The sequence below is a fragment of the Triturus cristatus genome, chromosome 4_1 (genome assembly GCF_964204655.1).
Source record: "Triturus cristatus chromosome 4_1, aTriCri1.1, whole genome shotgun sequence".
NCBI classification, from domain to species: Eukaryota; Metazoa; Chordata; class Amphibia; order Caudata; family Salamandridae; genus Triturus; species Triturus cristatus.
In genome coordinates this window covers 1,284,640,774-1,284,654,797 of record NC_140585.1, presented here as the reverse complement: position 1 = coordinate 1,284,654,797, position 14,024 = coordinate 1,284,640,774, and the positions used below count along the sequence as shown (strand labels likewise).

The 14,024-nt window shown below is 43.2% G+C and overlaps 1 protein-coding gene across 1 annotated transcript in view; it reads left to right on the top strand.

The window, feature by feature from the left end:
* The window catches only part of CDC73 (cell division cycle 73), a 674,568-nt gene that overhangs the window by 508,002 nt on the left and 152,542 nt on the right, over positions 1-14,024 (top strand). Inside the window, exon 14 of the mRNA XM_085654791.1 lies at positions 3,235-3,396. Coding sequence (XP_085510917.1) covers positions 3,235-3,396 — 162 coding nt within the window. The remainder of the gene's footprint in view (positions 1-3,234; positions 3,397-14,024) is intronic.

Below are 14,024 nucleotides of genomic sequence, written 5' to 3'. Positions count from 1 at the left end.
CTAATTCTATTAGTGGTCAGGAAGCTACAACAGCACTCCCTCACACTCATTCTGGTAGCTCCGACGTGGGCCAGGCAGCCGTGGTACACCACGCTACTACAACTATCAGTGGTACCACATCAAAAACTGCACCTATCCCCATGTCTCCTAACCCAGAACCATGGAGAAATCAGGCACCCGGACCCAGCTCAGCTCAACCTGGCGATCTGGCTCCTGAAATCCTAGAATTCGGATACCTTAACCTTCCCCCTGATTGCATGAACATCATCATGGAAGCCAGACGTCCTACCACTAGAGCATGTTATGCCGCAAAGTGGAAAAGATTTGTTATTTACTGCCGTATCAATACAATCAACCCTTTAGATGCATCCATACAGCACATCATATGCTATCTGCTCCATCTTCACAGGTGTAACCTGGCATATTCATCCATACGCCTACACCTAGCAGCGATCGCTGCTTATCTACAAAACAGACAGCATTTATCTCTCTTCAGAGTGCCCGCTATTAAATCCTTCATGGAAGGCCTTAAACGAGTAATTCCTCCCAGGGCACCACCTTCCCCTGTATGGAATCTAAATTTAGTTCTTACACGACTAATGGGTCCGCCCTTCGAACCAATGCATAAATGCGAGCTACAGTTTCTCACCTGGAAAACAGCTTTTCTCGTAGCTATCACTTCCCTTAGAAGGGTTGGTGAAATACAAGCGTTCACTATACAGGAACCCTTCATACAAATACATCACAGCAAGATCATACTTCGCACAAATCCGAAGTTCCTGCCCAAGGTCATTTCCCCCTTCCATCTCAATCAATCGGTGGAATTACCTGTCTAATTCTCGCAACCTCAATCTGTTGCAGAAAGAGCCTTACACACACTCGATATAAAAAGGGCCTTGCTATACTACATACAAAGAACGCAACCCTTCAGGAAGACTAAACAATTGTTCGTCTCCTTCTCTCCACCACATAAAGGCAACCCCATTTCTAAATCAGGGATAGCTAGGTGGATTGTAAAATGCATACAGATTTGCTACCAAAAGGCTAAAAGAACATTATCTGTTCCGCCTAAAGCCCATTCTACAAGAAAGTTAGGGGCTTCTATGGCCTTTCTAGGGAATATACCCTTAGATGACATCTGCAAAGCAGCCACATGGTCTACACCGCACACCTTCACAAAACATTACTGTGTAGATGTGCATTCCAAGCAGCAAGCTAGAGTGGTCCAGGCTGTACTAAAGACACTATTTCAAACCACTGCAACGGATACCGGTGGTCGCCGCTAGGGTTGGGTACTGCTATATAATCTTTGCTAAGTGTACAATCTGCAGCTCATATGCCTCGAACGGAATATGCTACTTACCAGTATGCATCTGTTCTTGGCATGTAGAGCTGCAGAGTTGTACACGCCCACCCGCCTCCCCAGCTACCTGTATCCGTTCCAGTACATCTTATTTAGATACTACACACATGGGTTTCTCACTGTGATTACCAAGCTCCATCATTTCCCTGTTGGCGAAAAACAATCTGAGGATGGAGCCGAAGCCCATGCGCAGTACGGACCGAAGGAGGAGTCACCAAACTCGTGACTTCCAAAGACTGTCCAAGAAGAAAAACAAACTGCAAACATCCGGGCCCAACACCAGATGGCGATCTATGGTAAGTGTACAACTCTGCAGCTCTACATGCCAAGAACAGATGCATACTGGTAAGTAGCATATTCCTTGCCATATATTACATCTGCAGCATTCCAATTTAGCGTACACATCCATACGCTTACATCTTGCTGCAATAACTGCATACCTACAGAATAGACAACATCTGTCGCTCTTCAGAGTGCCTGTCATTAAAGCATTTATGGAGGGACTTTAAAGAATCATTCTCCCCACACTTCCACCTGCTCCAGTGTGAAATCTCAACATTGTCCTCACCAGACTAATGGGTCCACCTTTTGAGCCATTGCATAGATGTGAACTGCAATTTCTCACTTGGAAGTTAGCTTTCCTCATATAGCTATCACATCACTAAGGAGAGTGGGTGAGCTTCAGGCACTAACCATAGAAGAACCATTTTTACAAATGCACCATAACAAAGTGGTTCTTCGGACCAACCCTAAATTCCTACCTACGGTCATTTCTGCCTTTCATATCAACCAATCTGTTGAGTTGCCTGTGTTCTTCCCTCAACCAGATTCTGTGGCAGAACGTGCTTTACACACCTTAGGCGTGAAAAGGGCACCACTTTATTATATAGAAAGGACAACACCTTTCCGCAAGACCAAACAACTATTTGTGGCTTTTGCTCCACCACATAAAGGCAATCCTATATCAAAATGTGGTATTGCAAGGTGGATAGTCAAATGCATTCAGACATGCTATGCAAAATTAACATTAACAATTACCCCTAGAGCGCACTCCATACGCAAACTAGGGGCTTCTAAGGCATTCTTAGAAAATATACCTTTAGATGACATCTGCAAAGCTGCAGCATGGTCTACACCTCACAGATTCACAAAACACTATTGTGTAGATGTGTTAGCAAGACAGCAAGCAGTCTTACATACACTATTTCAGACAGCTACAACAGCTACAGGTTAGCCACTGCTTTGGAAGATAACTGCTGTATAGTCTATGCAAAGCATGTGATCTACTCCTCACACGCCTCGAATGGAAAATGCGTCTTACCCAGTATGCATCTGCTCTTGGCATGTAGAGCTGTAGATTCACATGTGCCTCCCCAGGTACCTATACCTGTTGCAGTACCATCTTACTTAGATACATATGAACATGGACATCTCTTACTACTCTCACTAACTCCCTTATCACCCTCTGCGACAAACAATCTAACAATGGAGTTGATGCCCATGCGCATTATCACCGAAAGGAGGAGTCCCTTATCTCGTGACTTGAAAAGACTTCTTCGAACAAAAACAAACTGCAAACAACCGGACCCAACACTAGATGGCAGGCTATGCAAAGCATGTGAATCTACCTCTCTACATGCCAAGAACAGATGCATACTGGGTAAGTAGCATAATCCTTCTTTTCCAGGTAGTAACTCTAGTACTTTTTGTTTTAAACCTGTTTATTAGGAATTGACAAAAGGTTACAACGCAGGTGAGTCACAGGTGGATAATAGTTCTGTACTGCGTTTGCGGATGAAGTTGCATTTCTGATTGTGCTCACAGCTAATAAACCAGAATGTACTTACAACCTTCCTACCCTGTGTATCCAGGTTTGTTTCTTCAGATGAAAAGAAGAAGCAAGGCTGTCAGCGAGAAAATGAAACTTTAATTCAGAGAAGAAAGGACCAGATGCAACCAGGGGGAACTACAGTCAGTGTTACAGTTCCTTATCGAGTAGTAGACCAGCCACTCAAGCTTTCGGCTCAAGACTGGTATGATACACTTCTTGTTAGAAAATTGTTGTTTTGTGATTTATTTTCTTAACTTCCAAGTTGGTGAAAGTCCATTTCTTGATACATCTGGGGCTGTATTGATCTGTGATTATGGATGCTTTTTGAAGTATCTGAAACGTTCCTCATCCCCCTCCCCCCCCCCCCCCCCCCCATTGTTTTCCTATGGTGCTTGTTATTGGCATTACATAATGTTTGAAATCCAACATTGCTTCTGTGATCTTTGCATCTGAAAGGTTTGCCAGCTGTAGTAACTGTCTGGTTTATAAGGTTTTCTTTAGGCAGATGCTGGGTCCTTGGAAATTTTAGCAGGGCTTTCTCTCATCTCAAGTTACTTGGTGCAGATCATGCAACAGTTTGGACTTGTAGCAGATTTTTTCTTTATTTTGAGCTACTCATTGAGCTTCAGATCAAGTATTTTATGGTTGGGCTCAGACCATGTCTTGTGCTGTGGTTAGTACAAAGTGCTGCAGGTCTGAATTTTGCTTTTGCTCCTGTAAACACCATTTAGTTTGAGGACTTCCGTGATTGAAGCACATTTACAGCTTCCGGTGAGTGAGTAGACTACCTAGTTTCATGTAGTTTGAAAATTATTTTTGGGCGCAATTGGGAAAAAGAATAGTCATATGTTAGTTTTGCACCAGTGATCACTATTGCTTGAGAAGCCTTCTTGATTTACTGTCAAAGTGATCTCAACAAAGTCTTATATGATTAGGCACATTCATTACCATAAGCAACCAGCTGAACACAGTTTCAGGAAACAAGATACTAGAGCTGAAGGGAACTAACTGGGTGTAAACCATATACATGCACTAAAGGGTCTGAGGGACGTTTAATAACCAAAATGTTATTGATTCCACAAGACAACTTTTAAAAACACGAAAGAATGCACATGGTCGAGACGTTATCAATCCTCATCGTTGTTAATTTCCTGAACTCAGGGTAAAAATAAAATATTATTTTTTAAGACTAAGACCCTCACTCACCCTGAGGTGGCATGCTTCATTATTGGGTCCCTTCTCACACCATAAGTGTTACTTCAGTGGTGTTGGCTACAACTTCCTTCACTCAAAAAGCAGGGGAAGGGAGGAGGTCTTTAGAAGTGATGTATTAAACAGCGGAGTTATCCCTCTGAGAGCTAGGTATGAGGGGGGTATGCAAAGTGCGAGTGATTGTGAAAATAAAACTACCTTATGGTGGACTAATAGCAGACTTCATTAATTTTCCCCAATTGGCAGACTAAAATTCAGAGGGGAGTTAATACCTTCATCCCATTTAAAACAACCAGGTCAACATGTTTCTGTCCACCTCTCAACCCTATCCTGTGGTTATGGGCATTCATCAGGGCAAGTATATTCAGGGGTGTGGAATTTAATAAAAACTACTTGTCCTGTTACAAAATCCACTTGTCCCTTTGGTGTCATGTACTGCGGCGACAAATTGTGGCAGCAATCTCATTATATAACAGCTCTGATATAGCTTCTCTGATTATGCCAGGGCTCATACCATAGTAGTGTTTGAATACTTGCAATCCCCACATCCCCACATGTTGCCACGTTTCCCCAGATCTACATACTGGGGCTGAAGGTAGTGGTAAGCAATAGTTCCAGGGTTAGAATGCCCTTTTAAGTCTGTGCAAACCTACTAACTTACATGTTTTAAAGGTTTTCAACAACTCTTCTCTAATCTTTTCCCATACTGAGAAATGTTGGAAATTTACCCCCGACAATGGCAAACGTAAACCTTCTTTCAGAGTTGGGGAAAAAGTTGATGGAGGGAAAGGGACCTAGCAAACACTCAGATTTTCGCATGAGCAAATTTACACATGCATATTTGCTCATGCTAAAATGCAGTTCACAAATATTTTCCAGGAGTACTATTTCTTGTTCTACTTCTGTAAATTCTTGGGAATTCACAAAAGCCGTATAGCTGCACTTAATGCAAGGAATATAACATGGGTGCACTTTTGAGACTTTCTTTAATTATTGGGCCCCTAATTTGGTCTGGCATTGACCGTGACCTTTTGTCTTTATAAACATTCTGTTTCTCTCTCTCTGTAGAGGTTGACTTCACTGTGAGTGACAGCATTCTGCTCTTTTACAAGGAGCATTTCGGCACGCAAAGTAGTTTTGTTCAGTGCCAGTCACTACTGTGGCAGTGTGTGCTTTTTGAGACCAAAAACAAATTTAGCTTTTGCCAATGTTTTGTTATAATGGTGTGGGCTCGGCAGCTCCCACAGCAATAAGGTTTTTACAAAAACCATGCCAAAACAAGTCACACATTGACAAATTAAAAAGCTGGCCACCAATTTCAGACCCACTGGCTTTGCCAATGCTAGTTTATTTGTGCTTCTCATAATCTTATTGAAACTGGTTACACTCATTTTCCATTATGAGTACTCTTGGGAAATACTAGCAGGCATCAACACCTGTTCCTAAATGATGCCGCAAAGAAATGATACCTGAAATTTTAACAGTAGTTTAGTAAAATTGTTTTTTCCCGTTTTCATTTTTTTATTAACATTTTATTTTGAAAGCAAAGAATCATCAATTTTGCTTTCAAGCTTCTTCAAATATTTGCATCAAATCAGAGAGCATTATGGGAGCATCATACATAGCCTCATATTGTTAAACTTTGGAAACGTGTGTGCACATTTTTATACTGGACTACTGTCAGTAGTGCAGTCAGAGCTTACAACATTTACTTAGTACGCTAACCCTAACAATAAAAGCTTTCAATTAATGAACCATAAATACAAGTTTGAACAGCATTAACACATGGACAAAAATATTACCTTAACTGCAGACAATGTCCTTCCCTGATCCATAATGTGGTACTGCAAACTTGCAGCCAAAGGGTTTGAGGGCCTCAGGGGGTTGGGCCTACTTGTCCCAAGGACAAAATACACATGAAAACTTGTTGCCATTGACCCCAAACTATGTCCTGAGCGTCTGGCTATAGGAATTCCACATCCCTGTATGTTTGTAGTCACTGCCAAATAGAAACTAATTACCAAAATTGGTTTCATGCTTATGAAATCCAAGACAGTGGCCCACAATTCTGTGATGTAGGTGCCTTTTGTGCTTTGTCTAACCCATCCATGCCAGTGATGGGACAGGATTGCCATTACAGAATAACTCCCAACCACCCCAGAAATTAATTTTTTTTATCCTTGTACCGCTTCATCCAAAGGTTTATCAAATAAAAAAAAAGAGGGTGGTCCCTTTTTAACAGGACAGAGAATGCTTCTTTAGCAGGGCGTCTGTCTCTATTGAACATCTACAAGGTGCAAAGCATGGTACACAACCCCAGTTCAGAGCACAGAGCGAAGGGGTGCAATTGAGGTCCTGGAGGGCAAGATCCATTACAGAGTTTCAGTATTTTCATGCAAAATATACCTACATGCAATGAGCCTCTTTAGAATGCCTTTTCATAGTCACTGGATGTTCTTAATATCTGGCATGAACCAGCTGTTTTGAACCTACAGTGAACACGCCCTCCTTGCAAAGAGGCCGCCCAGGTAGGATCAGCTGTGCAGCTGAAATGACCATTTATGTCAAAAAATGCAAATGACCTCTTTTAGTTTTCTGGTACAAATGAAATGTTTTGGATATATTATCTTTGTTTAGCAATGGATTGCGGTTACATTTGTATTCTACTCTAGACTTCAGCAGATGTGCTTCTTACCTTAAACTAAATGGAATAGAAGGTGTTTATTTCCCCGAAATGATTGCATGACAACTTGTAGCACATTACAAATGCTTAATACAAAATATTAAAGCAATCCGATGTTCTTCTTACTCTGTTGTGAGTGTTCCACACTACGAACCAAGTGCCATGCTGATGGAAACAAGTTGCTCTGCAGTATCACTAAGCACTAAACGAAGATAATTAATCAATTGGAAGAACACAAGAAACAGCACTGGGTCACTACCACAAAATTTAAAACTGCCAGTAGAACTACTACTCCATAGTTCTAGCAATAGATTTAGCTTCTCTTGCTTCCATGCATATATATATAACCAACACATACTACAATATATACAAATACGCCTTTACTCACCAGCCATTTACTCGACAGCAAGTAACCTCAACTCAATAAAGCACAGTACACACACCACCACTCACATATTAGCTATAAAATACCCAAGCAACACTTAACCCATTAAGCATTCTCAATCACCTACACCCAACAATATGCTTCGACACCCAGTTATTAGAATGCCACAACAATGGTACTAACCACACAGAACACAGCGCACTCTAGAGACCTTGAACTTACACCTAAAGGTCCTTTGCTGCAGCCACAAAAGGACTCTTGGACGACCAATGCTCTTGCACTAAACAGTTTGGCTGATGTACATTATCTAAAGCTTACATAAGCAGTACACCAGCAACCTACAGTTGAAACAATGTTGTACTTATGTTATATAGTAACGTACAATTGATTTTACTTGACCGAAGTTCTCTGCCAACTTTTGACATAACATGACCCACTGTGCTGTTCACTGTAGGAGATCTTAAGCTAAACAGTAAAGCTCACCAACCTCTCTTACATACTCGTACACATACATGGAATGGATAAAACCTTTGTGAACTAATAAACATTTAATGGCCCCCGAGTAGTGTCTAATGAAACTATACCACTTAACAGGCATGGCACTCAATAGATACCCTTGGCATTTACTACCTGGTATCCCCGACAAAGCATTACACTGTGCATTATAGGCCATGAGGAATCTAAAATCACACAGAAAGGCTTACTTTAGATAGTCCATAGCGGTACAAAGTCCAACCAATAGCAGATATAAAAGTTTTCAAATAAATAAAGATGTGCGCTATACAAAGTCACACAGTAATGTGACAGTTAATTGTATGCAGATGGGAGATCTACAAGCATGAACATTTTTCCGAATGTAACCACCAAATGTCCACTTGCAACATCTGATACTGATTGAGGGCAAACCAAGATATCTAACAGAAGCCAAAGATCATATAGAAATCTACTTAATGTAGAGCCATTCATGCTAGCAGAGATGCCCGGTTGGGACAGGTCCTCCAGTGACTAAAAAGTACCCATCCAATGAGAAATTCAAACAGTTTTAAAGCGTACGTTTAACGTTTTTGGTTTTTGTGTGCAGTGCTTCACTCTACTTTTCAGAAGTTACATGAAATCGCTGTGTGATCTTTGGGATGTTGGAGTCTTACATAATTATTATTCCAACAACTATCTAGGCTTCGTTAAACTCAACCTCTTTAAGAAATATATGCTTGTCATACTCTTTGCCCCTCATTGACTCTTCTTCAAAAATTACTCTAACTAATGACTAAATAAATGAGTCTGTTAAGAGCTCACATTGAATACATCTGCAAATTGTGCCATTCCATGAAAGGTCAAATTCATTTCCCCACCACTTGTTCTGCTATGTGTTTTAAGCCATGATCTTTCAAGACATGACTAATAACCCATGAAAAAGGTTTGCGAGATGAATGTTGAATAGTGCAATGTATCATGGTAAAGACTTGGTGTGTGATGGAGCCTTAAACTTTCCAAACAGTAAATATAAAATAATAAATATTACAATTGATCCACTGTTTGAGCAGAAGTATGGACATCATCCGGGAAAATTAGACAAAAAAATGAGTTTATTTGAACTTTTATTTTCACTATGTCAAAACTTTTCTATGAATTAGTTGTCAGATTCAAATATTTCGCATAGCGATATTTAGTCTTAACTATAACGAGTGCTGAGGCTCCATTTTAATTCATAAGAGTCAAAAGAGAACAATCTAACCGCACACTGATAGATAGCATAGACCGAACAAACCTTTGATTTGCTTTTTATAGAGATTTTGTAGAGTGCTTGTATACTGGCTTTTTAGCTTCTTCACAGCACTTCTTTACAGTTTAGATATCCTGTAGTCAGATTTTGTTCTCCTGCTGTTTGAGCATATTCTCTCCCAGTCTAGATGTGCCCATACCAGTAATTTTCTTACTTGTACTACTAGGGTTTATTAGATGGAACAGAATGTTTTTTGAAAACATTGTGAGTTTCAAGCTTCTTGACCACCCCCTTTATTTGTCTTGTCCAAATAATGTCTCCATTAAAAGTGAAGCCAAAGTTTACTTTTGTTGGGGTAGCTGGTGGCCAAAACAAAATGTAGAGAGATATTCAGGAGGTGGGGGGGGGGGGGGGAAGTGTTTGCTTCACACACTCCCTTGAGTTCTGTTTTGTGCCATGTAGTCAGAGAGAATTCTCCATATTCATGTTTATAGGGAAAAGATGCTCCATGATTTTGACCTCATGTCCTGTTCTGTGTTCTGGACAAATTTAGATCTTGGTGTTCTTGATGTATGCCTAAATCTGAAAATGTAAAGTTTGGCTGCTTACTTTAATTGGCAAATGTAGATATTGAAGAAAATGATGCTGTCCTATAGTAGGCCAGAAGGGATATCATATATGTGTTAGAGACATTTTGTTTGTTAGTTTCTGACGTGAAAAAATAATTGCATCTTCACTATGGCGTTCTAGAAACCGAAGATCTCTGCAGGAAAGATGTTCTTCATTTGCGTTTGTTTCTGTCAGATGGGAAGTTAAATCTCCTGGGTGTTGGTTGCAGCATGCACCACGGCCTTTGCCTAAACTGGTTAGAACACCCTGTAATTCAGACCGCCAATGTCCTAAGAATAAGTGTTTAACTAAGCTGGCTCGGGACAAAAAAAATGTTTTTTAAAAAAAAATCTTTTAATTTCTCCAAAGCACCTAGCTTTCTGTTTTCACGATTTCCTTCTGCCAATATCGGGGATTAAAAATGTACCCAACTTTCAATTATCCCTTTGCTGTTGACGGGCCTCCTCTTGAAATCGTTAATACAAAATGTGTAATATCCTCAGTTCTTGTTAATATGTTCCCTTTCATCCTGTACCTAGCTGCTCAGCCACTGTGAGTGTTCTGGTTAGAATGTTGGTGTGAGTGGAATGCTTGGGTGCCTGGTGTATGAGTGTAGCCAGTTGGAAGATGGGCTGGGCAGCTAGGAGGCTGCTCCTGGTGGGACTTGCTGTATATACATCTAAGAACTTAATGAACTTAATAAACTTAATCTACTTCTACCTGGCCACGTCTTCAGCATCTACTTGTGACTCCTGAACATGTGGGACCAGCCCACTACAAAATGACTTCTTCTGCACTCCTTGCAACCACATATTGAGAGAGTTAGGTTTGTCAGAAAATGCCATCATGTTAAGCCAAGAGTACACTCCAGTTGGACTCTCATATTTTCTCTCCCTTGTAGTCCTCTGAATCCATCAGAATTTGTTGCACTCCGTTTCTTAGTTCGGACACATTGCTGCCCTAACACCAAAGCCAACGTTCTTAGAAAGATGAATGGAACTAGTTACCTTGAAATAATGTATTCCAGTTATGCATACTTTAATTAGCATACAAAAGAGCATGCACTCCAATAAGCTTGCATTTTACTCTGCTCAAATTTCACTCACACTCTTGGGACATTCCAGATAGAAAACTAGAAAGGTGGCAAACCAAGGCTCAAAACGTTAAATGTCTCACATTTTTGACAAACTCACATAAAAAATGACCAAACATAAATTGTACTTAACACTCACCAAAGCAAATCAATACTTGAGGCTGGAAGACTCTGTGCTTTCACAAAGTTACAAGTGCAACAAGCATCTCGCAAAATCCACTGCCAAAAGCATCACGTACAATCACAGCGGACTTGGACAAAAATTCTGAGATGCACATCATTCCATAATGTTACACAAAGGTAAATCTCAGCTACAAGATTATCCTCATGGTGGTTCATACTCACTTGGGAATGGTTCTACACACACTCGGGAGCCTATGCACGCTGTGCAGTCTTCACTGCTGCAAATACACTGTAGTGTACACCACTTAATGGGCTGACCACAACATACGCTGATTCATCCTCATGGTGGCCACTTATCTCTGGCAAAGGACCACTGTATATATTCATTGTCACCTCAGTCATATTCTACACTCAACACAGCAATTCACAACTTGCACTCACAGTAACAAGCCTAGCGAGTAACTGATACAAACCTGGCACAAACAGCAAGAGGCAGAACATTTTGTACTTTTCCACTTGCTGCAGAGCCGACATGTGTAACTGAAGCCTATCTGTGGAACTCCAGATCAATTCTAGCTCCTTATCAACGAATACATTGTCTTCTAATGGTTCCTGCATTACTTTCTAGCCTCTGTAAATTCTCAATCTCCAGTGTCCCTTATTAAACCCACAGTAATGGTTTTTTTTCAGTCCTACCTATGCATTACTGTCTATAATTCTATCTGTCGATTAGTTGCCAGCCATCTCTGATTTGATGTCATCTATGTCCCTGCTGCCCCCACCCCTTCCCACCCTTTGCTATCACAATTGTAGTTCCTTGTCTAACTTATCAAATATATTGGTTCCTATTTTGCGTACCCCCTCGCAGCTCAATGTGAGGATGAACCGGAGTGGGAGGGTGTTGTGGAAGGTCCAGGCGATCTGGATTTCTCTCCGCACCCTGGTACACTGTCCCCTTCTGTAGCTACGGAGGAGGTTGGGACTTTTTCTGTGGTGTTGCGTAGGGCGGCTGAGGCTCTTAACCACGAGCTCACTTCCGTGCCTATCAGGACCAATCTCCTGACTGAGGTGCTGCAGACGGCGACCTCTTCGGCAGAGCCGCTACTGCCCTTTAACTACGCGCTTACAGACGTTCTGTTAAGCACCTGGACCAATCCTAACACAGGGGTTCCTGTGGTTAGGAGTGTGGCACAACACCATCGCCCGGCCCCAGGCAACACCAGTTCTCTCAGGCAACACCACAGGTTGTCCAGGCCTCTGCCTCTTCTAGCGCATTCCCTTCCGCACCTCCGGACAAAGAATCTAAAAAACTTGAGCAGTTTGGGAAAACGATTCTCACCTCTGACAGTTCCGGGTTGCGAGCGGTGGATACTGCATGCCTGTTGGGCCGCTATTTCCACTCTGTGTGGGACACTGTAGCACAGGTGCTGCCTTGGTGTCCAGTGGAAGCTCGAGCGGTGGTCTCCCAAGCCATTACTGAGGGGAGAGATGCTGCAAAATTCACTATCCGTTGTGGCCTTGACATAGACGACTCCCTCGGCAGAGCAATTTCCACAACAGTGGCGCTACGCCTGGCTCAGGACAACTGGCTTCTCTGGGATGTCCAGAACACTTTGTTGGACATGCCCTTTGATGGCACGCGCCTCTTTGGTGACAAAGCGGATAGCACTTTGGAACGCTTTAAAGACTCCCGGGCTACAGCCTAGTCCTTGGGTCTTGCCTCCACACGTGCTCCCTTGGGGTCTGCCTTTCGCTCCTTTCGAGTTTGGGGGTGAGTCACCCAAACGCATTCCTTTCAGAGCCGCCGGCCTGCACAGCCACAGCCACAGCCACAGTCTCAGCACAGCCGCGGTCGGGGGACCCGTCGAAGTGCAGCATGGGGCCAGGGGACGGGTCAGTCCACCACCGCCCCTGCGACCACTGCCTCAAAACCTTCCTGGTTCAGTGTTTTAGGCCCACCAAGCGCCAGTGGGCGGCAGGATTCGCCATCACTTCCCCCACTGGCGCACCATCACTTCGGACAGGTGGGTTCTGCAGATAGGCCGAAGGGGCTACTCCTTCTTTCGAGACTACCCCTCCAGCCATGCTGCCTCAGTACCACGCATGTCGGGGGATCACTTGGCGCTTCTCCAGCAGGAAGTTGCGGCACTCTTGGCCAAGGGGGCCATCGAACACGTTCCGATGCCAGAAGTAGGTTGTGGTTGTTACTCCTACTACTTCCTGGTTCCGAAGAAGGACAAGGGCCTGCGTCCTATCTTAGACCTCCAGAACGTCAATCGCTTCCTCCGGAAGGAGAAGTTCAAGATGCTCACGCTTCCTCAGGTCTTGTCTGCCCTACACCTGCAAGACTGAATGGTAGCATTGGACTTGCAGGATGCTTATTTTCATATCCCCATCCTGCCGGCCCACCTGCGGTTCACGGTAGGCCACGAGCACTTTCAGTTCATCGTGCCCCTTTCGGCCTTACCAGCGCCCCTTGGGTGTTCACGAAAGTGATGGCGGTGGTCGCAGCTCATCTGCGCAGATCAGGGGCCTCAGTCTTCCCCCTATCTGGACGACTGGCTGTTAAAGGCGGGCTCGCCCCAGTCAGTCGTCTCCCACCTCCAGACTACGGCCGACCTCCTGCATTCGCTGGGGTTCTCCACCAACGTGCCGAAGTTGCATCTGATTCCATCTCAGAAGCTCCTCTTCATCGGAGCGGTTCTAGACACGGTGCAATTTCGGGTTTATCCTCCTGAACAGCGAGTCCGGGACATTCGGGCTATGATTCCAATCTTTCAGCCTTGGTCCTGGGTTTCGGTCAAAAGACCCTGAGGCTGCTTGGCCTCCTGCAACCTGCTGATCAACCATGCCAGATAGCATATGCGGGCACTGCAGTGGGACCTGAAGTTCCAGTGGACGCAGCATCAGGGAAACCTGTCCGACTACGTCCAGATCTCGGAGGGCACTGCACAAGACTTACAGTGGTGGCTCACGGACCAGCATTGGGTTAGCGGCAGATC